This window comes from Melanerpes formicivorus, unplaced genomic scaffold (assembly GCF_026170545.1).
Source record: "Melanerpes formicivorus ecotype bairdi unplaced genomic scaffold, bMelFor1.0.p_v2 SCAF_27, whole genome shotgun sequence".
NCBI lineage: Eukaryota > Metazoa > Chordata > Aves > Piciformes > Picidae > Melanerpes > Melanerpes formicivorus.
The window spans coordinates 524,164-549,911 of NW_027142379.1; the positions used below are offsets into that span (position 1 = coordinate 524,164).

General features: G+C 52.8%; 2 protein-coding genes across 5 annotated transcripts in view; one reads left to right on the forward strand and one right to left on the reverse strand.

The window, feature by feature from the left end:
- Positions 1-2,261: 2,261 nt before the first annotated feature.
- Positions 2,262-4,626, reverse strand: SOWAHB (sosondowah ankyrin repeat domain family member B). Its single transcript, XM_068154087.1, has one exon. It carries the CDS (start codon positions 4,624-4,626, stop codon positions 2,389-2,391), a length of 2,238 nt encoding a protein of 745 aa, XP_068010188.1. The 3' UTR covers positions 2,262-2,388.
- A 4,852-nt stretch (positions 4,627-9,478) lies between these two features.
- The window catches only part of SEPTIN11 (septin 11), a 54,393-nt gene continuing 38,123 nt past the window's right edge, over positions 9,479-25,748 (forward strand). For all 4 annotated transcript variants that reach the window (XM_068153794.1, XM_068153792.1, XM_068153793.1 and 1 more), the window contains exon 1: positions 9,479-9,587. In XM_068153794.1, coding sequence (XP_068009895.1) covers positions 9,561-9,587 — 27 coding nt within the window. In that variant the 5' untranslated portion in view covers positions 9,479-9,560. The remainder of the gene's footprint in view (positions 9,588-25,748) is intronic.

Genomic DNA, 25,748 nt, shown 5'->3' on the forward strand with positions numbered 1-25,748 from the left:
CCAGCAGAAAACTTGGAGGATGAGGCTTTCTGGGGGATATTCCCACAAGATTTTTAAGAGTGTGGTGTGAGAGCTGTGCAGCATTACCAGTACCAGCAGTCCAAGAGCTCCTAAGTAATCCTAGGGGGCTACACATGAGTGAATGCACACTGCATCCAGTAGGAAAAGGATTAGTTTCAGTTTCAAACTTCCTAAGAGTTGCTTTACCATTTAAAAACTGGAGAAATCAGCTTATCTGTGGTCACAGAGTTATTTCACAGTTGTCTGCTGAACTAAACACTGCCAGGGAGAGAAATCTGCTCTGAAAGAGATGACAGACAAAGGTCTTCAATAGAGTGCAGGGGAAAAAAAGTGCCACTTGGATTTGCGTCACGGAGAAAGGCCACAGAGAGGCTGTAAAATGAGAATGCCAAGGCACCACTGTCCTCCTCTGGCTTGGCAACACTGGAGATAGTAAGGGGAAAACCTTCTATCTGTGGAAGCTGTAGATGGCTGTGGAGCAAGAGTGTGCTCTCCACCAGACACCCTTAGTCCACTCACAGATTTCTTTCATTTGGGGTTTCCTCCTTGAAGCTCGCTGTGAACAAAGGCTCTGGTGGCATCCCTGACAGTCCCTCTCAACAGCTTGCTTGTAAGAGCTTCTATCTGAGGGTCATGGAAGGCTTTAGTGACCCTGATCTAGGCTATAACCCTTAAATGGAGCCAAGTGGACAGGCCATACAGAGGATTACTTCTGCTATGGGGGAGTCCTGGAGGGCTCCCTACATGCCCATGCCAATAGCCCAGAGCTGAATTTCTTGTGAGTTCAAGCTTGTGTTGTCTTCTCAGGGAGCAATGATCAGGACACCGCCTTGGTTTACTGAGCTCTTTCCCCTGTGAAAGCAGAAAACCAGACTGGGAGAAAGCCACAAGTTTTTGTGGCCACAGAGTCAGGCAGAGTAGCTTCCCTTCTGTGGGGAAGAGTTCCTCCCTCTAGTAAACCCCAAGCAAAGTGGAGCCCTCAATTAGGGCTTGAGCAAGGACTCGAGGCATTCCCTGGCATGCAGGTTATGCAAGGGTCAGGTTCTGCTGCCCTGATTCCCGTTCCTCCCCGAAACTGCAGGCATTCAGGCACATGCCTCAAATACATGAGCAGTCCCACCTCCTGCACTGTCTGCCCCAGAGTGTCCCAGCCTCCTCCTCTGAAGGAGAACCAGCAGCCCTAGTTCCACAAGCACTGGTACCCACTAGGTCTGTGTCTAGGGTTGCCCAGCAGCAGGAGCATCAATCAGGTGGTGATGCACCCCTGGCTTGTGTAACTCAGCCTCCTGCCTTCACAAAGGACCTGTAGAAGAGGCAGGTCAGGTGTAAGAATAACCAGCTGCATTTTTGACTGCTTAGAAGCTCGTTGGTAATGAATCAGAGAGCAGAGTACCTTACAGCACCTGTGTAATCTAGTGAGATCCTTAAAGCCAGCTTGTTGATTGTAAGCTCTCAGGAATGATGGCACTGAGCATCTCTTCACCTGGGGAAATACAGCTCTGGTTATGAAACTGCCTTCTCCTCCAAACCTGGGACTCACACCAGAGCACATCTCCTTTCCTGCCCAGTGCAGACTCCTGTAGTGACACTTTCCATTCCCAGGCATGGGAAGAGGGCTCTGGCCACAGCATGGGTACCACTTCCTAGGTGTGAGGAAAGGAACTGGAGGTGCAGGAAAGGGGGGATGGTGTCAGTGCTGCCATGCAGACTGGGGCAGTTGTGGGTGCTGTGCTGCATTCCTTCCTGCCTGGGCTGGTGGGCAAGGAGTGCTGAGGAACAGGGTGAGCGTTACACCCTCCTCCACTCAGGGCTCTGCCACCCTCTGCCACAGCCAGTCACTCTCTCAGGACTCCTGCTGGAAGGCTGGACCTCGATCAGCTGCATTTTTCCAAGTGGGACTCATCCTTAATCTGTTGGGATTACAGAGGGATGCAGTCTCAGCTACTCCCCAGAATTTAGGTGCTGTAAACAAGTGTTTTGCAAACCCCAGGACCAACAACAATCTGTCACTGTAAGTGAAAGCAAACGCTCTGCCCTGATCAGGGTCAGGGTTTGAGCTTCACACCTGAGTCTGAGACCCCAAACCCATGGTCCTGACTGATGCTGGTGGCTCTAGCTGCACCCAGCCACCCTGTGGGGTTCATGTGATTTGCCCAGCAAGGGTTCTGCCTGCTTCCAGCAGCTGTTGCATCTTCCCACCAGTCGAAAAGCAAGAAATGGAAGGGAGAGCAGAAGCTCAGGCAATAGTTCATTGGAATAATTTAGAAGTACATTCTTCAACACCTTCAATCTGTTTCACAGCTTTTTTTTGCAGGACGGCCCCCAAGTACCCATCTCCGCTGGCAGGGGATGCCGGTGAGCTGTCTCTCAGTCACTCTCGACGCTGGCTCGGTGGCCGTGCAGCGGCCTGAGGCAAGCAGGAAGCGCTGCCCTGCCAGCAGACAGTGAGACCTTGCTGTCGGAGGACAAGCTGTGAGCCAGGGGCCGCGTGGGGAACATGATCGTGCCTCGGGGTGCCTCCAGGAGCTGCCAGATCTCCCCCGACGTGGAGCTGCCCAGGTACTCCCAGGGCCGACGCCCGCTGCTGTCCCGTATCTGCACCTGGCACCCCAACTGCAGCACCAGCACCTTCATGACGAGCTGGTGGCCGTGGATGGCAGCCAGGTGCAGCGGAGTGTAGCCACAGCCCGAGCGGGCATCCACGTCCAGGGCCAGCCCCGCCTGCCGTGCCGCTGCCGCCAGCTCCTGCAGGCCCGGCCCGTCGCCGTGCTTGGCCAGCCAGTGGAGGACAGTAAAGCCCGACATGAAGTCTCGCTTCAGGGCCAGCTCTGGCTCCTCCAGGAAGAGTTCCCGCACCCGAGCCCAGCGCCCCGCTGACACTGCCACAAGCCAGGCGTGCTCCCGCTGCCCCAGTGGCACCGACAGCCCCCGGCCTGCGGTGTTCCTTGGGGAGCTCTTGGAGGGCATGGTGCGGGGCTGCCGCCCGCAGTTATCTGGCAGTGAAGGGGGGATGCCCTGCCTGTCCAACAGAGCAAGCTGGCACCTGATGCTCCTGAAAACAGGCAGCGGTGCTGGAGGACCGCTCTCGGGGGCTTGGGGCCCTGAAGAGCCCTGAGCTGGCAGCAAGGACTGGGATGGGGAGGGGCTGGCAGGAGGCGATTGCAGGGACGTCTGGGCGGAGGTCTGTGATGGGGAATGGGATGAGGGTGGCTTGGTGGGAGGCGGAACCTCAGGACCTGATGGCAGTGGCAGGGGTTGGTGTGGGTACAGCAGAAGGGATTGAGATTGAGTTGGTCCATTGAGGGTCAGCACCCTGGATCCCCGCGGCAGGGATGGGGATGGCCTGGTGGGGAGCTGCTGCAGGGACCTGGACTGTGATGGGGGTAGCCTGGTGGAGGGCAGAACATCTGGGCTTGGGAACAGCGGTGGGGGTGGAGAGGAGCTGGAGGGCAGTGCCTGCAGAGACCGGGACAGGGGCAGCACCCCCGGGGCGGACAGCAACGGCCGAGACCGGAATGGAGGTGGCTCAGCGAGGGGTGGCTGTAGAGACCGGGATGGGGGTGGCTTGGTGGGAGATAGTACCCTGGGGTCCCGTGGCGGCAGTGGGGACTGGGGTGGCCGGAGGGTGGGCTGCTCCCCTTGGCCACCTGAGGGTAGGGGGGACTTAGGCAGGAGCGTCCCGGCAGGAAGCTGTGGCGGAGACCTAGGCTGGAGCAGCCTGTCGGGAGGCAGCACCCCGGGTCCCGGTGGCAGTGGCAGGGACTGGGTAGGCGGTGACCCTCTAGGTGGCGTGGACTCGAACGGGGCTGGCCCGGCGGGAAGCAGCGGGGACTGGGACTGGGACGATCTAACCAAGGGCTGCTGCAGGGTCTGATATGGGGGCGGCCCAGCGGGAGGCGGCGGCGGCGATCGGCCCCGGGGCGGCCCGGTGGGGGCTAGCTCCCCAGAACCCGACGGCAGAGCCGGGGGCTGAGAGCGCGGTGGTCCGTCGGGGTGCAGCGCCCAGGGGCCCGAGGACAGCGGCCGTGTCCGGTAGGGGGGCGGCTGAGCAGGGGGCGGCGGCTGGGAGCGGGAGTGCGGCGGCACGGCGGGGGCCGGCGCCCGGGGGGGCGGCGTGGCAGCGGTAGCCGCGGCAGCGCGTAGCGCCCGGCGGCACTCGCAGCAGGGTCCGCCGCGGCCCCGGGCAGAGCAGCCCCCCGCGACGGCGGCCCCCGGGGGCTGCCCTCCACCGGGCGGCCGCTTCCCCGCCGCCTCCCCGGAGGGGCCCCGCCGCCGGTCGGGGTCGTGTCGGGGCGGCGGGTCCTTCTCTTTCTCCCGCTGCTCCTGCTCCTCCGGCGGCGGCGGCAGCTCCTCATCGAGGAGGTCGCGGTACCTGCGGCGAAGGACGATGTCCTTGGAGGCGCCGGGGGCGGCGGCGGGCCGGACGGTGGCCAGGGAATTGACGAGGCTCTTGAAGTACTCGCGGCGCTCCTGCCGCTGCTGCTCCGTCAGCGCCGGGTCGCGGAGGAAGCGCTGGAAGTGGCGGAGCAGCGCCGCGTTGGGGGCTCGGCCCCCGGCTGCCCAGAGAAAGTCCAGCACGGCCTCCTGGCTCAGCTCCCGCGCCATACTCGGGGCCAGCCGGCTCTCGGTGCTCCGCCTCGGTGCTCGGTGCTGCACGTCGGTGCTTGGCGCTGCACCCAGGTGCGCGGCGGGGAACCCGCCTCCTGCCGCGCCAGGCCTCTCCTCCTCCTCCTCCTCCTCCTTCTCGGCCGGGCCTCCACCCCCGGTTGCCTTTGCCCGGGGTGACAGCCCGTGGAGCTGCCCGGCTGGGGTGGCGGAGACGAGAAGCGGCAGCGGTAAAAGAGGGAAGCGGGGCAGAGGGGCTGGAGAAGTCTTGCGAGTGCTCTGAGAAGGGCCAGGCTAATTTGGTGGCAAAGACTACTTTGTCAGTCATCGTAGAAGCATAGAATTGTTTTGGTTGGAAACGATGGAGTCCCACCATCAACCCAAGAGCACCGTGGCCATTAAGCCATGTCCCTGAGTGCCATGTCCACACATTTCTTGGACACCTCCGGGGGTATGACTCCACCACCTCCTTGGGTATCCTGTTCCAATGCCTGACCACTATTGCAGCAAAGAATTTTTCCTAATATCCAGTCATGGCAGGGAACAGACCAGAGATGATGAACACACATTCAAAGGCAAAATACTCCATGTGTGAGGAAAAAACTCTTGAACAGTGAGGGTGGTGAAGGACTGGAGCATCTTGCCTGGGGAGGATGTGGTCTCCATGCTCAAAGATGTTCAAAACTCTGCTGCCTGCAATCCTGCTTTGTGTGACCCCTCCTAAGCAGGTGCTGAACCAGATCATCCTCAGAGGTACTTTCCAGCCTGAACTGCCCTGTGACTTAAGGAAAGTGGCAATAAAGACACATGAATGTGCTGTGGGTCAGGGTGGCTGTGTGGGGTTGTACCAGGAGTGCCTGAAGTCAAATTAGATCTCCTGTCATCTCTGTGTTCACTGTGTGGCTGAGATAGGCTGGCCACAGGTTGCTGGAGTGTGGATCCGAGGCTGCTCTGTGCTGCTAATGCTGCTGTCACAAGTGTGTACAGAGAGGGGTGAAACAGATCAGTGCCCCAGGGGGCAATATGCCCTGAATGCCCCAAACAAGTGCCAGCCCAAAGAGTTTGGGGAGTGAATAGTGGGTGGAAAGTGTGGGACAGAGGGCATGCTGGTTTTCTGTCCTACAGCCAGGGAACTGGGTAACACAGAGCCTGAGGATAACTTAATGTTCAGCCCCTGCAACACTTCCAAGAGTGGATGAGTGCAGTGGTGTTTCTCTCCGCTGAGCAAGCTACACTTTTGGCTTGCTGCCTCTGAGCCCTTCGTTTCTGTCACAGGACTTTATCTGTGCTTTTCAGGATAAATTGCCCCGTGGAACTGCAGGACTGCTAAACTGTAACCTCTGGGGTGGTGGGAGCAGCCAGAGAAAGAAACTGTCAAGTTTCTCAAAGTTACAGTTTAGGCAATGTATCACAGAACCCTTCCTGTGAGCCAAAGTTTGGGTTGCCTGAGCGGCACAGCAAGAAAAACTGCGCTAGGTGCCCTGCCAGGTCTTGCTTCTGCTTTTCCCTGTGGTCTGTATTGTAGGAGAGCATGGCTTCATCCTGGCAGTGGTGCTCATCTGAGCAGGGTGAGGGATAATGTTCATGTTTTATCCTTTTGCACATGCTTTTGGTGCAGCTCTTCAAGGCATAAATAGCTCTCTCCCTCTTCTTCTGACGGGCCCTGGATTGCAGTCAGAAGCGTGTTTGATATCAGCATGCTCTCAGCAGAAGCAGTAGAGATTAAATTAATGGAGCATAATGATATAATTGTGGTCACAGAAAAAGTGGAGGAGGGTAGATTAGGAAGATAAAAAAATCCACCTAAATAGCAGTGGCAAATGGAAGTGTGTTTTGGTTTAATAGACCAAGGCAGGAGGCTTTCCATGAAACATTTTAACTTCTACAACATTGGAGGTATTGTTTTGCTTACTGTAAGTGTGGCTTTGGCTAAAAGTATAGAAGATGTCAACTCTCACCCTATAAACTGCTCTGGATGTTAGTGAAGCACACTCAGATAACAAGAGTGACTGCTGCAGTACCTGCAGGGCTGACACTGACACTCGTGGCTGGTGCTTCTGCATTACTGAGGTGGGAGAATCCTCCCTGAGCTTCTTCCAGTGAGAGGCGTCTCACTGACAGTCGCTGCTGGCTTGGTAGCTCAGGTGGGGGCCATTAACGGAGCAGTTGGTTGTGACTGCTCACACCCTTTGTAAGCAGAAGCAGAGGTCTGCTGAAAGAGCTGCTCCTGTTGACCCAGAGGCAGACCAAATGCTGGTAGTCTCGCCCCTCACAGCCTGAGCTCCAAATCACATTTTGGGATTAAGGGGGTGTCATGCTTCGTGCAGGCGAGTGGGAGGGCAGCCCTGCTACCTGGAGCTGTTTCATTGTCTGCTAAGGGGTTTAAAAAGGCTCTTGTTTGCCTTTAGGCTTTACCCTCTCTGCAGATTGGTCACTTTGGCTGTGGGTAGGAGCCTCCAGAATGGCTAGATTTATCCTGGTCTCACCCTCTTTGGGAGTTCTGGACGAGGCAGGTCTGATTCTGTGTGGAATTTCAGTAAGTTATGAGTCGTGCTCATCACAAAATGAAGGCAGAATCAAGCATTGCTTAAACATTTACAACCCACTAAGCCCAGCACTCAGCCTTGTATATTTCTGTTGTTGTGTATAGTTGTGCGTGAAGATGTTGCCTTTAAGGAATGTTTGTTTTCAGACAGGAGGTTAAATTCACCCAAGCTCTGGGGCTGCTCCTGTGTTTACTCTCACCATGTGGTCTGACCAATTGCCCCGCAGATGATACAAAAGGTTACTGAAGCACTGTGGCGCTGTATTTATAAAATGATGGAAAACAGCTCTGGTAAAACAGGAACAGTTCCTGCAGGGGCTCCAGGATGAGGCACTGGCAGTGCCCTCTGTGTGGACACCCACTGGGGACAAGCAGTTGTGAAATTCCTAGGACCAAGGAGTCTGCTTCTTTTCATTGAACAGTGTGAATGCAAGGAACTATGCCAGCTGAGATCTAGAAAGATACCAAACCTTTCTTTGTCTTGATATGTTTTCTCCCCTCCTCTTTCAGCATGAACCCAGGAAGGTCTGCATGCACGAGGACCACAGAGGGAAGGTGGCCACAGCTCTCCCAGCTTCAGGCCAAGGAAGGACACAGTGAGTCACACCAGGGTTTTGCTAAACATGGAAGATCTTTGTGTCCTTTAAGTTGTGCTGATGAAGGAGTATCGTGCATGCCTTTAATTCAGACAAGGGGAAGCTGTCTCTGCCTCACCCACAGGTGTAATGAAGGCAACTCTTTAGATATGATCATCAGGTTTCCACCAGAGGCTGCACTGGTCCGAGCACATTTCCCAGTACAGGCACACTCAGCACCTCCTCACCTGGAGCTGTGCATGTGGGAGGAATTTGCCACAAGAGCAAGAACATAAGTCTAATATAACAGCCTCCCTAGTAATGCTTAACCCATTAGTGTAATAAAAGCACCACACCAACCATGCTTGCAAAACGTTCCTGAGACAACCTCCATGAGGGCTTTTGGTACTGCAACTTTGCTAATAGAGGCTGCAGCTGTGCCCAATGAAGAGCTTCTGCCCCAGGTGCAAACCCTCAGCTTCAAGCAGCACTCCTGGGCTTGCCCCCCTTCCTGTTCAGTTTGGGGGCTGTGGGAGCAGGTGTGGGTGATCACTCTTAAACGCCATCTTCTCAGTCCTGCAAAACATGGAGGAAGTGTCTGGACTACAAACAGCGCTGTCTCTCCTGAAGTGGTACAGAAACAGCTCTTAGAGTGAAGAGTTAACAGCTCCAGGCTGAAGGGGGTGTGAACGGTGAGTGTACCACTGAGGTCCAGTTGCTTACTACCCTGGGTGACTTACTGGTTGGAGGTGCTCTCGGCTTCTGTCCTTTTGGCTTTTTTCCTGTCTGGATTCTGTGGGTGCTCATCAGCTCTGATATGGCTCAGCAGTTCATGTGTGGGTTGGTTCTCTGGTTTTCGGTAGCCTTTTGGGGTTTTATGTGTTGAGGACTGTTACAGGATCCAACCCAGCAGGTCTGCCCTTTGTTGCTGTCTTGGTTGAAATACTTGAGAGTGGGTGTGTTGAATTTAGCCCTAAGACTCCTACCTTTCCATGTAAAGGGGAATAATTGTGCCATCTGGAGCAGCATCCTGGCAATTACTGGAGTGGGAGAGCAGCTGGCCACTATGGCTGCTGGTTGGAATTCCTAGTTTGCTTAGAAGCAGAGCATAGGTGTGCCAGGAGGAGAGGGGCACTCAGAGGAGCAGGAGAAATAAGGTGCCTGATTTTTGTCTTCTGTCTCATTACATAAGAGTATCTATTTGACAAATCCTCATCTGCCTTCTTAACCAAACTGTTTGCAGCAGGACTTTGATGGTTACTCCGTTGGCCATCTCTTCTAGTGGGAGGTGGCCGCGGCAGGGGGGGTGGAACTAGATGATCTTCAAGGTCCCTTCTGACCCAAACCGTTCTATGATTCTGCAAGGCAGCAGGCAGGGTATCTGCTCTCAGCCGTCCCCCATCGCAGTGGGGCTGCCAGAGTTGGAGAGAGAGGGACCCTTTCAGACGACGGGGACGGGTGTCAGCGGCCGGCAGCTCCCTCTCCCCAGACCAGCCGGGCAGAGCAGCGCGTCCTCTCCCCGGGGGGCTGCAGTTACTGCTGGGGGCTGCCTGCGCTCCGGGGGCAGCTTCCCCGGGGCTCCAGGTTCCTTTCAGGGTTCCTCGAGCTGCAGCGGGGCCACAGCCAGCCGGGGCGGTGCCTGCCGCCCGCCCGCGCTCCGCGGCGGCCCCGGGGGAGGGCCGGGGGGGTCCCGCCTCGCCGCCCGGCCCCTTTGCATTGCGCATGGGCCCTCCCCGCCGGGTGGCCATGTTGCAGTCCTAGCAGGCAGCGCAGAGCGGGCGGCGGCGGGCCGGGAGCGCACAGACTGCAGCGCCATGGCCGTGGCCGTGGGCAGACCGGCGGTGGGTCCGGCGGCGGGGAGAGGCGCCGGGGGCTTGCGGCGCCAGGGGAGGCGGGGGGCCGTGCAAAACAGTGCAAAGCGGTGGTAGGGTTGAGGTTCTGGGTTTGAATTGCTCCGGTACGGCGGCGTGCGGTGCAGGAGTGCATCTCCGGGGATGCCGTGCCGGGGCTCGGAGAGTGCAGTGCCCGCGGAGGGCAGCGGGGATGCGGCATGGGAAGAGTCGGTGGTCTCGCCTCGCCGCCGCCTGTGCCCTTTCTTGGGGCCAGGGAGGGGGGTGTGGGGGGCCCGCGCAAAACTTTTTCACCCCTCTATGGGGCCGTGGCTCTTTGTTGCGGCGGGGCCGAGCCGGGCCCGGCTTCGGGCAGCTTCTCCCGGAGTCCTTCGCTTGGAGCTGCCCTGGACAGCGGGGACACACCGCGAGTGTTCCCCGGGCTGCTGCTGCCGGGACTGCGGCCGGCTCGGTGACTTGCGGCGGGTGTTCTGCACCGCCGGTTCCCATGAATGGGAACGTTTGGGAGCGGAGAGGGCTGTGCCTTGGCCAGAGGGACAGCTACGGGAGTGCACTCACTCCCTCGGGAGAGACTTTGGGCGCTCGGTACAGGCATGAAAATCCCGGCGTGAAAGGCTTCCGAGGGGCACGCGTGGTTGGCATCCTCTGGCGTGACCGTTTCTCTGGGGATGTGGTTTCTCATTCACGTTGAGAAAGACAAAAGATTTTCTCTTTACAGAGAGAAAGAAAGGGGAAAAAAGCAAACCCCAAAGCAAAAACCCAAACCCACAAAAACTAACAGATGCTGCTCCCGAAAAAACCCGCCAAGGTCTCTCTGGCATCCAGCTTGCAGAAGCGTGAATGAAACTCACCGTGACCAGCCTGAATGCACTTTTGTGTATCGGCCGGGGGAGGGAGAGAGATTTGATCGACTTGCCAGCAACTTTTCCCGTGCTTGCGAGTAAAACAGATGTTGTCCATGAGCAGGGGCCTTAAGTGCGGCTCCTTCTCATAGTAGGAAGATGGTCTGTGTTCAAGATGCGACCGGGATGAGGCAGTTTCTTTTTGTTTTGTGCCTGTGGATCTGCAGGGCTGTACGTTGCCTCTGATGTGGCAAAGCGAATGTATGAAGGTGGGGTTATTAGCGTTACTGGAGGTGGGGGAAGTTATGCTTCTAAACAAAACAGGAGCTGATGTTTGTCAGCAGAATGCCTGTAAATGATACTATCTGTGTATAAAGCTGCTTCTGAAACGATTCTTTGATCTTAGGGTCTGAAATGTGCATGAAAATTGAAGTTAGCCTCTTGTGAGAAGATGCCTTGAGATCAGGATTTCGAGCTGGTTTTTAGGGCAGGCTGGAGGGTACTGTCGAGCAGAGACGTTTGCTTTGTGTGGGGTGACAGCTTCACAACACAGGCTTAGGAACGTGGCTTTATGCAAGATGGGATTGCAGTTTGATTTTGTGTATGCGTTCTGCTTCATTTCTCTGACATTAAACTGATGCCACTGCTCAGCCTCACGCAGGTTTGATATCCACAAACAATTCCAACACAGCACTCACAGAGGGTTTTGCACCAGTTAAACTGGGCTCGTGTCTGTGTGCCACAGAGTCCAGTCCGAGGGGACTTGGCTGCAGAATGAAGCATCCCTCGTTGTGCAAAGCATGTGCCTGCAGGAAGGGAGGGATGAGGGCACTTGGCTGCCTCCTCAGCAGCAGACCCACCAGAACTGGTGCTTTTTGGAGAAGAGAACTGTTTTATCTTGAGGTGATAAGAGAAGAAAGGCTGGTGGGCCGGCATTCAGTAGATGTTGGGGGCGTTTTGTCTCTGATGCCTTCTTATCGAATCCCCTCTGCTCCCACTTTGCATGCTGCTCCTGTGTGGCTAGGGAATGGGGGGGAGTTTGGAGAGAGAGTTAACTAAACAGTTGAGCAAGGCAAGGCTGATGAAGGTTTGCTTATCAAGCTTTTTAACAGAATCTTATTTTCTGAAAGCCCTGAGTTGTTCCCTTGTTAGAGCATGGGGTAGGAGGAAAGAAAAGGAATTAAACTAAAAGCGAGTCGGTTTGACTTAAAACTATGATAACATTCCTGAGTCACAACCTTTTAGGTCCTGGCAGGAAATGACATTATGTTAATTGTAAAAGCATGCATAGAAAAGAGCTGGAGCTAGCTGCTCTGAAGTGTCTGTGCTTAATTGTGGCAGAGCAGGGCGTGTTGTGGTGGGCTGGGTGGCTTTTGTTTTCAGGCCCTGATCCCACAGATGTGAAGGCACATGTGTAATGCACTGCCTCTAATTTTGTTTGACTTAAGAGAGCCTGAGCATGGTATGTAAATGTAAAGGCATGCATAAGCACAGTGCTGGCAGGAGTGGGGCTGGGAGCTGCCACGGGACCTCTCGGCTGATGAAAGCCATGCATATGCTTAAACATATGCATCAGGGTGGAAGGATGCATATGGTCATGTGGGCTCAGATAAGCCACTTGCAGTCTGGAAACTGTTGAGATGTGTTAGATAGGGCACCCCCATCCTCCTCCAGAGTTAATTCCCAGCATCTTGGAATCATAGAATGCACAGAATCTTGACCACTGCTGGATGGTTTCTCAGTAGTTCAGAGCATGGAAGAGGGCTCTGGCCACCCAACCCTTCTCTTTGTCTGTCCTAAATGTATGCAGAATCATAGCTTGGTGTAGTTAAAGAAACAAACCTGATGTGTACCTCTCTCCAAGCCAAACAAACTGATGGGAAATGAAGCTAGAATACAAATTTTAGATGGGAACCATGGAGAAATCTTATCTGAAAGATTAAAACAGCACAATGTCTTCTTCCATCTGTGTTAAAAATACTTGATGATGAGAGACTGGCAGTTTCCATGGAGGGGAGGGAATGAGAGACAAGAAGGTAGAGGGGGGCTGATGGAGCTGAGGGCTTGATGTGCTTTGTCTCCAAGCAGCAGATCTACTGGCACCCACTAGGCTCAGCAAGAGCAGAGGGGCAGTGCTCTTGGAAACCACATCTACATGTGTCAGTGGGTGGAGCAGGGCCACCATGACCACTGATTTTAGACAAGGAGATGAGCACTGAGAAAGGGGATACACCCTTGCCTCTGAGAGTGTTTCTGTGTTCCTGTTGGCTGAGCTTCTGGTGGTCTTCCCTGGCAAAAGTACAACTGGGTGGGAGAAAAGCTGTTGCAAGTGAAGAGCAGAGAGAGGTTGAGGGAGGAGGCAGGTTGGGACTGGACCCAAGGAGTAGGTGGTATCCTCCAGGCACAGGGCAGCAGTACCCTGGCTACTCTGAGGCTGAGGGAGCTGGGATTGTTGAGACTGAGAGGAGACCTTATAGCTCTCTACTGCTACCTGAAAGGAGATTGAAGTGAGGTTGGTGTTGGCTTCTTCTCCCAAGTAACTTACAAGACAAGAGGAAATGGCCTCAAGCTGCATCAGGAGAGTTTTAGGTTGGATATCAGGGAAAAAAATTCCTTTCCTACAAGAGTGGTCAGGCATTGGAACTGGCTGCCCAGGGAGGTGGTGGAGTCACTGTCCCTGAAGGTGTTGAAGAAATGAGCAGATATGGCACTTGGGGTTATGGTCTGGTGGTCATGGAGGTGTTGGGTAGAAGGTTGGCCTTGATGGTCTTCAAGATCATTTCCAATCTTAAGGATTCTATGATTCCCAAGGCTGAGCTGTCTCTGCCATCAAGTACACTCCTGGGAGCATCACAGGGTTGCAGACTCTCCCTCCAATGAGCGAGGTCGTGTCGTGGGCTCGGCTGGCAGCACAGGGGCTGCCGAGATGGCCAGGGCCGTAGGTTTGACTTCTTGCCTGTTTTCAGCTGCATAGTGTGGCTTTTTGTGCCCAGGCTGGCTCAGCTGCCGTGCCAGGGAAGCAGCCCTGGGCGGTGCACACAGGGCTGTAATTTAGTTTGTGAACTCTTCATTTCCTTTACTCACCTCGCTGCCTTGTTTGCAGTAGGAAATTCCTTCAGACAATTCTTGTTGCTCCCCTCCATGCTAACAATGGTGGGAACCTGCTGCCTCCTTGCCTTGGTTGTGGCGTTGGTTATGTGTCCAGCCCACCACGAGCACAGGGCCTCTGGCTTTTCCAGTGTGAAATGAGCTGACCTGAACTCAGGATCTGATGGAGAGACTTGGAAAAATCTTTATTTTGTGTAGATGAGGTCATGGGGAATCAATTTCAGTGTCTGGTAGGGCCTCTGAAATAATGATGGGGATTGATTAAGTAAGCAGCATGAATCTGAGAAGTAAAATATTTACTCAGAGCTGAGGCATGGTTTATATGTCCCCTTTCCACCCCTGCAGCCCCTGAGAGAGATGCCTTTACTGGCTGGCTGCCCACTCTGGAGCCATTTGAGGGTTGTCACTTCTTTTGTGCCCTTGGCGTGCCTCTTCCTCTCGAGGTAAAGCAGGAGCCTGGCCGTGAGGCTGCTCCGAGGTGGTGGTGTGCTTTGCAGGAGACATGCCAAGGGGACAGGGTCTTCTGCTGGCTTGGCAAGTGTTTCTGTTTTGTCCAGCCTCTTTGCTGGCTTGGTTGGGCTCTGAACTTCAGCCCCATGAGTTACAGTGAGTCTGTAGCAAAGAGAGTGAAGCAGTTTCAGGTTAGAACAGTTGGGAGCAAGTAGGTGATTTAAAAAGAAGCCAGAAAAGCCCCCAGGAGTAGATGAAGTTTTTTTTAGGTGTGCTCTCTAGCTGCCTTTGCTTCCAGCTCCATGAACTGCTCTCCAGCCTGCTGTTATGAGTTGTGTAATGATGGCTCGGACAAACACCCTGGTGCTGGCAGCATTCAGCATTAATGCTGCTGAGAATGCTCCAGAGCAGAGTCAGAAAACCAAGTTTAGGCTCTTCCTGTCTTGGCTAAGAGCAGCACTAACACAAACCTACCCCAAATGTTCTTTCTCCTCCTGAGTACTTTGCTGTGTGGGATGCATTCAGAGAGGTGGGAATAAGAGGATGCTCTTTCTTGGCTGCTTCTGGTGCCTTTTCCCCTCTGCACCATGGTGCCTGGTTCAGGCATGTGGGCCAGGACTTGGAGCAGTCCCCAGTGCTGTTCTCATCCACATCTTGGGCAGATGTGATTGACATGGGTGTAGGCAAGACCCCCTTGGCCTTCACAGATGCACAGAATGGTTTGGGTTTGAAGGTACCTTAAAGATCATCTAGTACCAGCCCACTTCCACTAGACCAGGTTGCTCAAGGCTTCATCCAACCTGGCCTTGAGCAGGTTGGGAGCATCCACAACCTCTCTGGGCACCCTGTCCCAGTGTCTCACCACCCTCACTGCTGAGACTGGAGATTAGGAAGAAATTCTCAATCTCCCCTCCTCCAGTTTCAATCCATTCCCTCTTGTCTCCTTGCAGGAGGCAGTGGAGAAAGAGCCATGGGAAGGAGGAGAAGCTCCCTTTGTTTTTCCACTAGGAATGCCCAGCCCTTCTGCAAGCTTTTTCTGTCTGGCTGCCCTCTGCTCATCCAATACACGTGGTGCCCACCGCTGGCTTGAGGCTGTCCCAAGGCTTGCTCTTGCACTTGCACAGTTATGTTGCTGAGCTCTGCAATCCAGAAGACTTGAGCTATCTTTGGGACTCCATACTTAAAAATCCCCACTGAGCCTGTGTTTAGAGAAGTGGCTGAGTAGCTTTAGGGTCTGAATTTGCAATTAGAGCTTTTGAAGTTGCTGAAAACATGGAGGAGCTGAATGTTTTTCTTGCAGGCTCAGGAGTTTTGTTTTCTTTAGTAGCATCCCACGTAGGGTGATGGCAAAGAGCTTTTCTTGTTTGTGTTGTACCATCTCATCCTATAGCTCCTTTTAGATCCATTCTCTAATTGGATTTTCTGTTACAGGTTCTGCATCCCAGAGTTATTTTCAGCTGGGATCTAGCTGCTGGAAATATGCAATTGAAGTGCTGAGAGTTCTTTATTTACCAGCTCTGGTCACGAATATTTGGCACAAGCTGATAGACAAGGACTTGTTTTGGAAACATTTTGGGTTTGCCACAGATGTTGCTGCTTTGCCAGTAGCTCTTGAGAACCCATCCCTGTGACTTGTTCCTGGAATTCTTGTGTATTTCATTCAGGAATTGCATTAACCTCTCATGTGGTGCAAGTGGAAGAGCAGAAATGGTGTTTTGAATCCTGAGAGAGATCTTTGTAAATGACTTGCAGGACTGTTTGGGGCTGGCTGTGGGTCTGGAGGTCTTGTGCAGAGTCTGGCTGTTTCACCAGGAGTTAACAGAGGAACAGACAATGTTCTGTGGAAGCATTGGCCAGATGTGTTGGAAGCACTGAGCATGCAGAATGCTTTGCTTAAGCACATTAACATGGCTTGAATTAGGTTTCTGACAATCTGGTGGTGGCAGCCTCTGGTGTTCTCTGTAAAGAAAGTTAAGGTGGGAGAGGAGCATGTTTGGTAGAGGGCTTGGCTTGTTCAGTGACAGCCTGAACTTGTTTCCCTCTTCCACAGGGCAGCACAGACAGATTCACAGTGAAAGTAGGAGAGCACAAACTGCGGCAGAGATCCAACTGCAAGCCTGCTGCTCTTTCAGATGGAGGCTCCCACTTGTAGCCACAGCCAGATCTCTCTGTTTAGAAGCACACAAATCATCTCCTTTCACTCCATGTGAAAACCCATCTCCTCCCAGTCTGAGTCAGCCTGAGATCTTCTGGCAGCTTTCAGATGAATGACTAGCAGGGTGACAGTCCTGGCTTGGTTTTTCCAGGCCAAAATTTGGCAGGCAGCAGCCTAGCTTGGAAAGAAGAAGTTTGCAACCTGGAAAGGTGAAAGTGTGTGGTTGTCACAAACACTTTTCTTGGCATTTCTGTGCACTGATGTGGATAACCCCACATCCTCCTGATGTGTGGGGGGAAGTGTGCAGGGCTGCCAACAAAGGGGTGGTGTATACATGTGGTTGGATTTTCCTTTTCTTGCTTCACAGAATCACCAAGGTTGGAAGAGACCTCAAAGATCATCAGGTCCAACCTGTCACCACAGACCCCATGACTAAACCAGGGCACCAAGTGCCATGTCAAATCCCCTCTTGAACACCTCCAGGGATGGTGACTCCACCACCTCCCTGGGCAGCACATTCCAATGGCTAACAACTCTCTCAGGGAAAAACCTCATCTCCAGCCTAAGCTTCCCCTGGCACAGCTTGAGACTGTGTCCTCTTGTTCTGGTGCTGGTTGCTTGAGAGAACAGACCAACTCCCTCCTGGCTACAATCTCCCTTCATGTAGTTGTATACAGCAATAAGGTCTCCCCTGAGCCTCCTCTTCTCCAGGCTAAGCAACCCCAGCTCCCTCAGCCTCTCCTCGTAGGGCTTGTGCTCAAGGCCTCTCCCCAGCCTTGTTGCCCTTCTCTGGACATGGTCAAGAGTCTCAATGTCCTTCTTAAACTGAGGGGCCCATTCCCTATTGTCTTGTTTTGTGTTCATTGATGGAACTGAGTTTCTTGGCTATCTGCAGGATGAACTTAGCAGCAGCATGGCTAATGATATTTCAATAGTCTTTGGTTTTGTGCCTAGCTTGAGATGTCAAGACTGATGTTTTCAGAATTAAATAACTCCTTCATTCTCAGCTTTTATGGCTAAAAGATTAGGTCATCCTACTGTGAGCAGGTATCTTGCTAGCAGTGATTACAAGGCTTAACACAGCCATCTGGGACTGAACATATGCACGGTCCTCAACTCGTCATGTCAAGACCCCAAGAGGAGCAGGGATTTTGCTGCATCATCTGGTGACTTGCTCTAGTGGTAAATCACATCACCACCACACACATCCCCTGCCTGCTGCTTCTTCCTCCTCCAAATCTGTTTCACATCCAGGCTGAGCCACTGCAGGTCCCATTGTGCTTTTTCCTTCTCGAGCCAGTCACAGGGTTCTGCACTCTGACATTTTTTTGCCTGTGTCAGCACAAAGGTGTGGATAATGGGGGGGAGGGGGAGAAGTGATTGGGTTTTTTTCCCTGAGTCCTGTGTCAGGCTTTTATCTGTAAAGCTTTCCCCAGTTGTGGCCAAGTAACTCACCTTGTTCTTAACAAAAGAACCAAGATTCCACAACTATGCCTTTGGTTAGCTTCTAGGATCAGAAGATTGAGATTCCTTAATTACACTTGAGAATGCTTTAGTTAATTTCTGCATGTTGTGTGCCATTTCCAAGGCAGGAGAAATCCTGAGTGCCTTTAAATGAATTCTTTTTTCTGCCACAAAGTATCTTTTATCACAGAAAATGCCAAGCTAGACTCATCCTGTTTCATCTAGCTCATTAATATTGAATATGTTAGCACTTTGATACGGCAACCGAAGCAAAGCAGGGGATTTCAGCTAATATCTGACAACAGCAAGCTGAGATTAACTGGCATCTGAGTGTGATCCTCTATGTAGAAAGTAATTGGCATTTTCCAGCAGCATTTGACCTAATTTGTGGGGTGGTTTGTGTGTGTTTTTTCCCTTTGCTTTTTTCCTCTTTCCCCTTCTCCCTCTGCCCCCTCAAATCTGTCCTCAGAGGTTGGTTAGTCATCAGGATTTCTGAGCCTTCAGCCTGCTTCTGGGAAGGTCATAGAATTGTTTTGGTTGGAAGAGACCTCTAAGATCATTGAGTTCAACCTAAAACTACTGTGGCCATTAAACCATGTCCCACACCTGGTCCTTGGTGCTGGTCAATCCTCTGGGCAGCTTTTGGGGTGAGAGGTGCTAGGTATCTTTGGGGAGCAGGTTTTTGGGAGCCTGAGGGTGCTCTGCTGGTCAGTTGCAAGGCTGATGTACAATGGATTCCCATGGGGACCTGCTGTGAGAAGGGTTAGAGGGTGCTGTGTTGACTGTGCCAGGCCCATTTTAGGAGCTGTGAAATGAGTTCCTGGCCAGAGTCTGCAGGCAGCCTTCTTTCCCAGCTTTGAGTGAGCTCTTGCAGAGCATTCCTGCCTTCCTCATAAGCCTGGCTCAGCCTTGTGGAGAAGGGGAAGGTTTTGGTGATAGCAACACAAGCCCCTGGTGTCCAGTGGAGCTGGAAAGCGGCTCCAGACTTGGGAGCTACTTTATGCTGCATGTCAGTTGCTGCTTTGGCCTCGGGGCAGCCCTTCAGCAAGGCAGTGGACAGACCCTTCCTGATGCCATGAGTTACAAAGAAGCTGGGCTGACAGTGGGAAATGAAAGACCTCTTGACAAAGTGCCTTCCCCTCTGGGATGCGCAGTTGATGGTCACTGAACAATTGGAATGATTTAGTTTGATTTCTGATCTATACTTGCCAAGAAGTAGTAGTGTCAGGGGACCTTGGGCTTTGTGTTTCCAGGTAGCTGAATATTCATCCTACTGGAAATCACTTTTGCTCTTCAGCATATGGAGTTATGCACTTGTTCATCAGACCATTAATTACAGAAGCCACTTGGGATTAGGGCTTGTGTGGCTGGCATGCTGCAAGTGTTTCAGCTCCTGATGTGCTGGGGGGGTCTTGGGCAAATGACTTCATTTTGGTACAGGCTTTGCTTTCTCCCTGTGCAAAGCAGATGCCCATTCCCTTGTTTTGCAAGGTGCAAAGCTGTGATTGGTGAATTAACATCACTAAGGTGCTAGAGCATGTCCAGAGAAGGGCAAAGCTGGTGAAGGGTCTGGAGAACAGGTCTGGTGAGGAGCAGCTGAAGGACCTGGGTGTATTCAGTGTGGAGAAGAGGAGGCTGAAGGGAGACCTCATTGCACTCTACAACTCCCTGAAAGAAGGTTGCAGTGAGGTGGGGGTTGGTCTCTTCTCCCTAGTAGCAAGTGATAGAAGGAGAGGAGCTGGCCTGAAATTGTGTCTGGGGAGGGCTAGGTTGGAGGTGAGGACAAGTTTGGGTTTTTTGCTGTGAGAATGGTCAGGGATTGGAAGAGGCTGCCCAGGGAGGTGGAGGAGTCCCCACTCCCAGAGGTGTTCTAGAAGTGTGTGGCCATGGCCTTGGGGCCATGGTTTCATTGCCATGGTGGTGTTAGGTTGAAGGCTGGACTGGATGATCTTGGAGGTCTCTTCCAACCAAAGCAATTCTACGATTCTCTGACTGGGGTCACCTTTCCACACCTAGCCCTAGTGCACCTTGTGGCACAGAAACAGTGCCAGGCTGATGTGCTTAACTAAACCCACTCTTATGGAAACAACCATTCAAATAGGTGAATATGCAAGTGATGCTTTCAAGGAGATTTGGGGAGCAGTTTCACTAAGGAAGAAGGGTTTGGAAGTGAGCTGTGGGAGTAACTCCCTTGACCTCGTTTCCCCTGGTTTACATAAATGCAATTGAGGGCAATTTTCACATAGAACATTCCTAAGCCATGGTGAGTTTCTCTGTTGCAGGCCAAAAGCACTTAGACATCAAAGCCAGAGGTGTTTTGGTTTTGTTGTTCAAACAAAAACATGATTTGATGCTGTGGTGTGGCTGCTGTCTGCTCCTGAACGCAGCTACGTTTCCCCCGGGTTTGGCCTCGCCAGCACTGCAGCTCAGAGAAGAGCTTTTGCCATGGGATGTGCATTACTTGGGGTTTGAGATCACCTCAGGAAAGCTGCTTTTTTTATAGCCTAACCAAGCAACCTGCATCCTTCCAGTGGGATGAGCCAGAAAGGCAGAAGCATAAATCCAGGCAGGCTTGCCTGCAATGAAGGGAAATAGAAGGCTCACACAGGCTGAGCATTGCTCAATGGTCAAAGTTTCTGGCATGCCACAGGATGTAGAATACTGCTTTACCCTGTGTAAAATACACAGTGAGGAGTCCTAAGAGAGGAGTGTGCAGATGTTGTGCCCAGCTGCAATGACTGTGCTAAATTGGTCTTTCTGGACTGGGTGTCCTGACATACCTTGGCAATTGAAAGCTGGCCAGGGCAGGGGGCCTGAGTTGGTGCTGTGCCCTGCAGAGGTGGGTGGTGACCCAGAGTCTCGGGTTGAAGTGGCAGTGAATGGTAGGAAGGAGGATGGAGGTCATAGAATCACAGAGTTGTTTGGGTTGGAAAAGGCCTCCATCAAATCCAACCATCAACCTAGGACCACTACAGCCACCAGTGTCCCCAAGTGCCATGGCCACATCTCTTGAACATCTCCAGGGACTGGAGTGGGACTCCTCCACCTCTCTGGGCAGCCTGTTCCACCCCCTGACCACTCTTGCAGCAAAGAAATTGTTCCTCATCTCCACCTAAGCCTCTCCTGGCACAATTTCAGGCCGTTTCCTCTCCTTCTATCACCTGAGACTGGGGAGAAGACAGTTGGGTGGATGCTGTCCTTCCTCCTGTAGAGTGTTGAGCTCTGGTTTGCACCCTTGGGGGCTACTGAAGGGCCCAAGGAGATGGGAGTGAAACCATCAAGCACCTGAGGAAGGGCTGCCCTGCTGCCTGCACTGACTCTGCTGGGATGGATGCATGCTGGTGTGCCCTGGGACCAGCTCGTGTGCTGTACTGGTTCTGTGGCATGCTGAGGAGGAGCCTCAGCATCTAAACCTAGCTCTTTCTGCTGGACAGTTGTGAGAGGAAGGGAGGCAGAGCTGTGATTTAGCCTTCCTTTTTGAAGGCTTACCAGGTTGCTGGAGCAGTTATCTGTCAGAGCCTAGCTGCTTTGGAGTGTAGGCACCCCTGCAGTGCTGCTTGTGGCTTCGTGTGTTACCTGCTGCTCTGCAGAGGTGGAGACTGCTGCACCTCCAGCCTTCGCAGTGGTGGGAAGGGACCTGCAGCAGCAGATCACTTGCTTTGGTATCCCATGAAATAACTGGGCAGAAATGTGCACCACAGATGGGAGTTGTGCCCCACTTTGGCACAGGCAGGTCTGCAGTGCTGGAGTAGCAGAGCTGTCAAACCAGGGAGCCCCTCATCCTGCCTGGTCCTCTGCAGGAAGTGCTTGGAGCCAGCTGGAATTGCCTGTGGGTGTGTGTGTCTTCCCAAATCCTCAGGTTTGGCTCCCTAAAGCTGTGACAGGCTTTACCTGCTCTGTCAGGTGCTGCAGCCTGGCTGCTGCAGAGAGCTGGAGCCCGGCACAGCGGCGCCTGCTCAGCTCTCACAGCTGCTCTTGCTCCGTGCTTGACTCGTGCCTGGCTGTTGTGCTGGCACCGTTATCTGGCCAAGCTAAACAGCCCAGTGCTCTGCTTGCAGAGGGCTACCTCGTGTGCCCTGCTGCCCATCCCTCCAGCAAAAATGGATTTGAGATTGAGCCTAGAGAATGGGATCTGGTGTGGGCAGCCTGTGACCTGTGGGGACCCTAGCTTACAGGGCCATGTGTTGGCCTGCTTTCTGCTTTGACAAATCCAGCTTGCCCTGAGATGCCCCTGCCCTCTCCTGCCAGGGCAGTGGGATGAGAGGTGGCTGGAGCACCTGGGGTCTAGGTCACAGTTCTCTGGAGTGACAACTTGTAGGGTAGAAAGACAATGAGAAATGTTAGTAAGGTGAGTGTAGAAAGCTACAACTTAAAGTAGCTGCAGGAGGTACAAGCTCCTCTTGCTTGTTATTTGGAGAAACAGCCTTGCAACATGGTCCATCCCTCCCTTCCAGAGCCTGTCCTTGAGCTATGTATTTCAGCTGAGTGCAGCATGTGTTGTCTGTACTCTTTAAGGCTGCAAGACTCTGAATTCCTTGAACTTAGTTTGGGAGATGTTTGAGCACCTGGACTGTTCAGAGGGGTTATGTGCTAGAGAATTTGCTCTGTTTACTTTTGAGGTGCAGCGAGGAATAACATGGGAAGTGTGGGTTTAACCAACACCAGTCTGCCACAAGCAGTGCAGGGGTTGATACAGCACAAATCTTGACAGGGCAGAAATTGAGAGGAAGCCTGGATCTGGCTTGCTTTTGCACACAAGCATGGTTGGGGTGGATGGTCAAAGCAGAATGTGGTGGCCAACATAAACCCCACTGATGAATTCAGGCTGGCTCCAGTTTAACCTTTAAGCATGGCTCCATCACAGCTAATGGGTGTTGCTGCAGCTGCCTGTGTGGGGGATAATTAATGAATTTGGAAGGACACAGCTCCAGTGAGCACATGGGTAAATGCCAGGGGTTCACAAATCTCTGCCAATGGTCTCATGAGCAGAGGGCTGCTGTGGGAACAATAACATTGGATTAGGCCAGGGGAATGTTTGGAAGTGTCACGCTCAGGTCCTAGAGACAGCAGAGCCGTAGAATAATCTTAAATAGGAGTCTTCCTCATGCACTGAAAAGAGGTGGGAAGCAGCGCAGAGCAGAGTTGTTAGCTAGCAGCTCTTCCCAAGCAGCCTTTGCAGTCTCCCTGTCATTCAGGTGCTTGGGCTGTCTGGGCACATGCCAGGTGGCTTGATCTCCCGCTCCAAGGCAGCTCGCTGCTATCACAGGCCTGGTACCTGGCTCAGGACCTTGGGTGCCTTTTCTGCAGCTGAATTAATGGAAGGCCAACCTTGGCACCAAGCTGGAGCCAGATGTGAACCCAGCAGCACTTCCCTGCCTGTTCCCAGCTTTTCAGCCTCCTGCTTTTAATTAAAGTGTCGCGACACTGCAGGCGGAGCAGGATCAAGATAGCAGAAGCCAAAGGTCCAGCTCACAAAGGCGCTGGGGAGCCCTGGTATGTGGATGGGAAGCCTTTAACAGCATGTAGGGCAGGGGCAGTGCCTGCCTCCCACTAACTGTGGCTTATTTGCTCTCTGCTTGTCCAGCCACTCTGTGGCAGGGCTGAAAACACCATTGAAGCCTGGCATTTCCCCCTCTCGTTGGGTTTAATAACAAAGTGTATTCTCAGACCTGCTGAGGAGCATCTAGGATGATAGCTACCCCTGTGCAAGCTCTCAGTGTCCTGCTCTCTTTGGCAAAGCTTGTGTGCACCATTTAGCTGTGAGAATCTCTGTTGCTTTGAAAATAATTACAGCAAGTCTCCTTGCAGCCTTCTGTAGTTAATCTGTGTTATCTGGATGTCTTGGCACCTTCTGCCTCCAGACGTGGTGACATGATAGAGCAGTGCTTATATCTCAGCAGCTGGAGCCTTCTGCAGGGGTGTTTTGATGGTGTTAGAGCCCAGGAACATTTTGTGCCTCATCACCTGCGTTGGTGAATGGAGGAGACATGGCCTTTGGAGAGGAGGGTGAAACTCTTGTCTCGGGTTGGTCTGTGGAGCTAAAGCTTCTTGTCTCAGATATGGAAACCAGCCAAGCAGAAGCTCCTGAAAGACCCTCAGGGTGTTAGGCTGTTAGCCCTGAATGGGGGCACATAGCAATTCTGTGGCTGTCACCTGTAGGGAAGGAACCAGTGCTAACTGCTGCCCACCTTACCCTGGGGCTGCTGGAGCTCTGGGGTGGCTGTGCTGGTGTGAAGAGTGATGAGAGCCTCTGCATGGCCCCTTTGGGTCGTCAGTATCCAGCTCAAGTGTGAGTTCATGGCTTGCTCCTTGAAGACCCTGTGCTCCATAAAGCTGGAGTGCAAGGTCTTTGATCAGCTTACTGCATGGGTGAGACTGGAGGTGTTGTGGAGTGGGCAGCAGGGGCTGATTCCCCTTTCTGACAGGAGGGGACAACCAAGGATCAGCCCCTAGAGAACAGAGCTGTGTCTGCACGTGTAGCCTGGGACTGGTGTCTGACAACAGGCTTGCTGACTATGGGCCTGGAGATCTGACTGGAGATCCTTTGGTTTCCTGGGGTTAGTGTGCAGCATCCTGAGTCTGGGGGATTTTAGGCCTTTGTTTGGTTTTGTTTTCCTGATAGAATGGACTTTGTATGGGTGAAGCATTGGGCCCTCTAATGTTGGTAGTAGGTTTTGGATCCAGGTCTAAATAAGAACAGAATTTGATGGTTACAGGACGCATTTAATTAGTGTCTGGAGTGCAGCCATTTGTGTCAGTTTGTTTGTAGCAGCACTGTTAGTGTTTTCCTTTAAGAGCTTTTGTTTCCTGTTGCTTGGTGTTTGATACAACTTTGCAACACACACAAGCAAAACATTTTCCTTCTTGCTAGTTTCCTTACACCCTGCATTCTCCCACTGTTCCCCTTGGGCTTTGCAGTCTGGGGGTTTGTCTGTCACTTCTGCTGGAGCAAAGATGAAAATTGTTGCTGGAGAAAAGCTCAGCTTGTGAAAACAGGCTGAAGGTCCAGGGGCTGGTAGCATCTGAGCCCACTTGCGTGAGGGGAAGTGTGAGACCTTGAGGTTGGGTTTATTTATTCCTCCTATCATCTTGGACAGTCTTGAAGACATTTCCCCCTTCCCAGCCCCAGGGGTTTAATGTGCCTCTTTCTCCTCTCATGAGTGCTGATGCATAGCTGGTGTTTGTGGGAAGCTGAACGTGGGATTAGTCTCATCTCTTCAAGAATGAGCTTCCTCCCCTGAAATCCAGATATGCTTCTTAGAAACTGGCTGGGGTTATTCACAGCTTGAGGTTTGTGCCAGCAGCTTGCAGGCTGTAAAATATGGAAGTGCCCAGAGCAAGCTCAACCTCTAATAATGGTTGGTGTCTACCAGCTCTGGTGTTGCAATGCCATGGTGCTGTGCTTCATGCCCAGAGCACCTGAGCCTCTGTGGGTGCTCCATGGTTATGTCTGGCTTTGAGCTGCTTGGGCTGTGAGAGGCTTTGCTCCTCCCTTGCTCATGCCAGCCACCAGAAGAATCCTCTAGCTAACAGTCATCAGCCTCCTTGCATTTGGCATTGTGAGCAGGACCCTAAGCGGTGGTGGTCTGACCCTGGAGAGTGGGATGAAGGGAAAGAGGGTGCAACTTGGGAGCATCATTTGAGCCTTCAGAGCCTTTTCTCTTAACAGGGGGACTTGCAGCCTCTCAGTACCTTTACTGGGAGAGAAATGGGTTACTGACACAGCCCCTGTGCCTGCCTTGTCACCCTCACACACCCACCCTGGTAGCATCCTGCTGGCTCAGTGCCCAGAGGATGAGAGAGGAGGAAAAGGGTAACTGCACAAGCTTTGTCACCAGAGGCTCATGAAGGGGGGGCATGGGCAGGTTTCCTCCATGCAGTGGCTTAATGCCAGATTTGCATTCGGCTTTATTTGCATTATTAGGATTAAACTAATGAATCTGCTTGAAATCCTTGATGCTAGGAAACTGCTGGTTACCAGCTCTGTGGTCCCTAGGAGAGGCTTTCTAGATGCTGGGTGTCTGATCTGCTTAGAAATTGAGTGAGAGGTGTCAAAGGAGAGAGCACGCAGACAGGGAGAAGGTAAAAGTCGTCTCTGACCTTTAGCTGAGGTCACAACTGGCAATTGCTCAT